The sequence below is a fragment of the Aphanomyces invadans genome, assembly GCF_000520115.1.
Source record: "Aphanomyces invadans strain NJM9701 unplaced genomic scaffold supercont1.68, whole genome shotgun sequence".
Taxonomy (NCBI): Eukaryota; Oomycota; class Saprolegniomycetes; order Saprolegniales; family Verrucalvaceae; genus Aphanomyces; species Aphanomyces invadans.
This window is the reverse complement of record NW_008580213.1, coordinates 147,301-148,848: the sequence shown is the minus strand read 5'-3', so window position 1 is coordinate 148,848 and position 1,548 is coordinate 147,301. Positions and strand designations below refer to the sequence as shown.

At 50.3% G+C, this 1,548-nt stretch overlaps 1 protein-coding gene across 1 annotated transcript; it reads right to left on the bottom strand.

Moving 5' to 3' along the window:
* Nucleotides 1-6: 6 nt before the first annotated feature.
* On the bottom strand, nucleotides 7-863 carry H310_14398 (hypothetical protein; the record flags this gene model as incomplete). The annotated part of the gene is made up of 2 exons (XM_008882253.1): nucleotides 7-19; nucleotides 49-863. 2 exons carry the CDS (start codon nucleotides 861-863, stop codon nucleotides 7-9), a joined length of 828 nt encoding a protein of 275 aa, XP_008880475.1.
* Nucleotides 864-1,548: the final 685 nt, after the last annotated feature.

Here is a 1,548-nt window from a genome sequence, read left to right as displayed (position 1 = left end):
AACCTCTCAGTGCGGCGAACTGTGTAACGACGTTGGACAGCAGCGTACTTGGTGTTGTTCTCTTCGACCATGCGACGGTAACGAGCCAACACAGCGCGGTACTGATGCTGATCATCTTGACGTAGTGGCATCAGTGCATGATGGAAGTTGGTCAAAGAAAAGGTAAGACGCTGGATTGCATCATAACTCTTGGTTCCCCACACGTACGTTGCGTAGGATATCTTCCAGAGAAGGCAAACACGTCCAAAAACGTTCTCCACGATAACTCGGTCGGAGGAGATGTTGGCGTTGCGGTCGAGGTCTGTACGGCCGAGGGTGCCGTTTGTTGGTCGCTTCTTTGGCTGGGTTGCTCGGGCGGACGATGTTAGGCGACAATAACCCTTGTCAACCAGCACAGCCCACGACGAAGGGAAGTCTTGGAACAGTTCCCCGTTGTCATTGATCAGTGACTCATTGCCAGACTTTTGTAGGGCTGCAAAGTGGGCATTAAGGCGATCGCGAAACATCGTGATGTCCGATACAGACCCCGGTTCGTGAGAACTCATGTCGACCAAAAGGCCTTCAGGTGAGACCGACGCGTCAATCTTAAGGCCGTACAATTTGTGCTTACCGCTAAAGTAGTGCTTCTGCTCACCAAATCTTCCTGACGGACGGTTTGTTGGCTGGAACTTCACGTCAGTAGCATAATTCGCGTACGGGTACGAACGGAACACACAGCCTTTGTCGCAAATTTCCGTCATCGTTGGCACGTTGACGAAATGCTCATACGAGACAGATTGGACCGTGTGGATGACGCGCATGACCATATTCTCCATCGTAGGTGCTTTCATACCAAAGTCGAGTGCGTGCTTCTGCCACGACATGTAGTGCTTCAAGACGACAAGAGTGAGAAAGAAGGCATCTTTGGGCGTTGTGTTGGAATTTCTGCCCCGGCCGTCGTTCACCGCGATGACAAGGTTGTTTCGATAACGGGCCAAGTGGTTTCAAATTCATTAGACAGATTTCGGAGAGCCAACCGTGAATTTGCCATCCATCAAAATTTTGAGGGATGGCAAAGTCACGGCACACGAATTGTTCGTTTCGAGAAAAGTCACCCGTGAATTTACCTTATCCGGTTGGTATGTAATTTACCTGCACAGCATGACACTCTTCGAAATGCTCACCATCGAGGAACTTGGTGCATTGACGGGGATCATCGAGCTTGCTGATCAGCTCCGCCTCCCGAGCGTCGTGGTGACTGAAGCGAACGACCGCTGCACTGGTGTGGAAAGTTTGTGTTGTGCTGAGCCGTCTATCCTACCCGCGACGATACTACGACATGATGCAATCATGGCCGATCGCGGGAGTCCCTTTGTCGTATTTTCAACTTTGTGGTGGACGTACTGTTTGCAAAATGGGAAGAATATTTGTTCTTTTGTTTGGATGTTGTGCGCCATCGTCTGAGAGCCTATTCTGCGTCCATTGCTCTGAAGGGTTCAGCCATGGAAAATATTTTTGGTTTCATCGACGGCTCGAAAGTCGAAATGTGCCGTATTACACAGAAGCGTG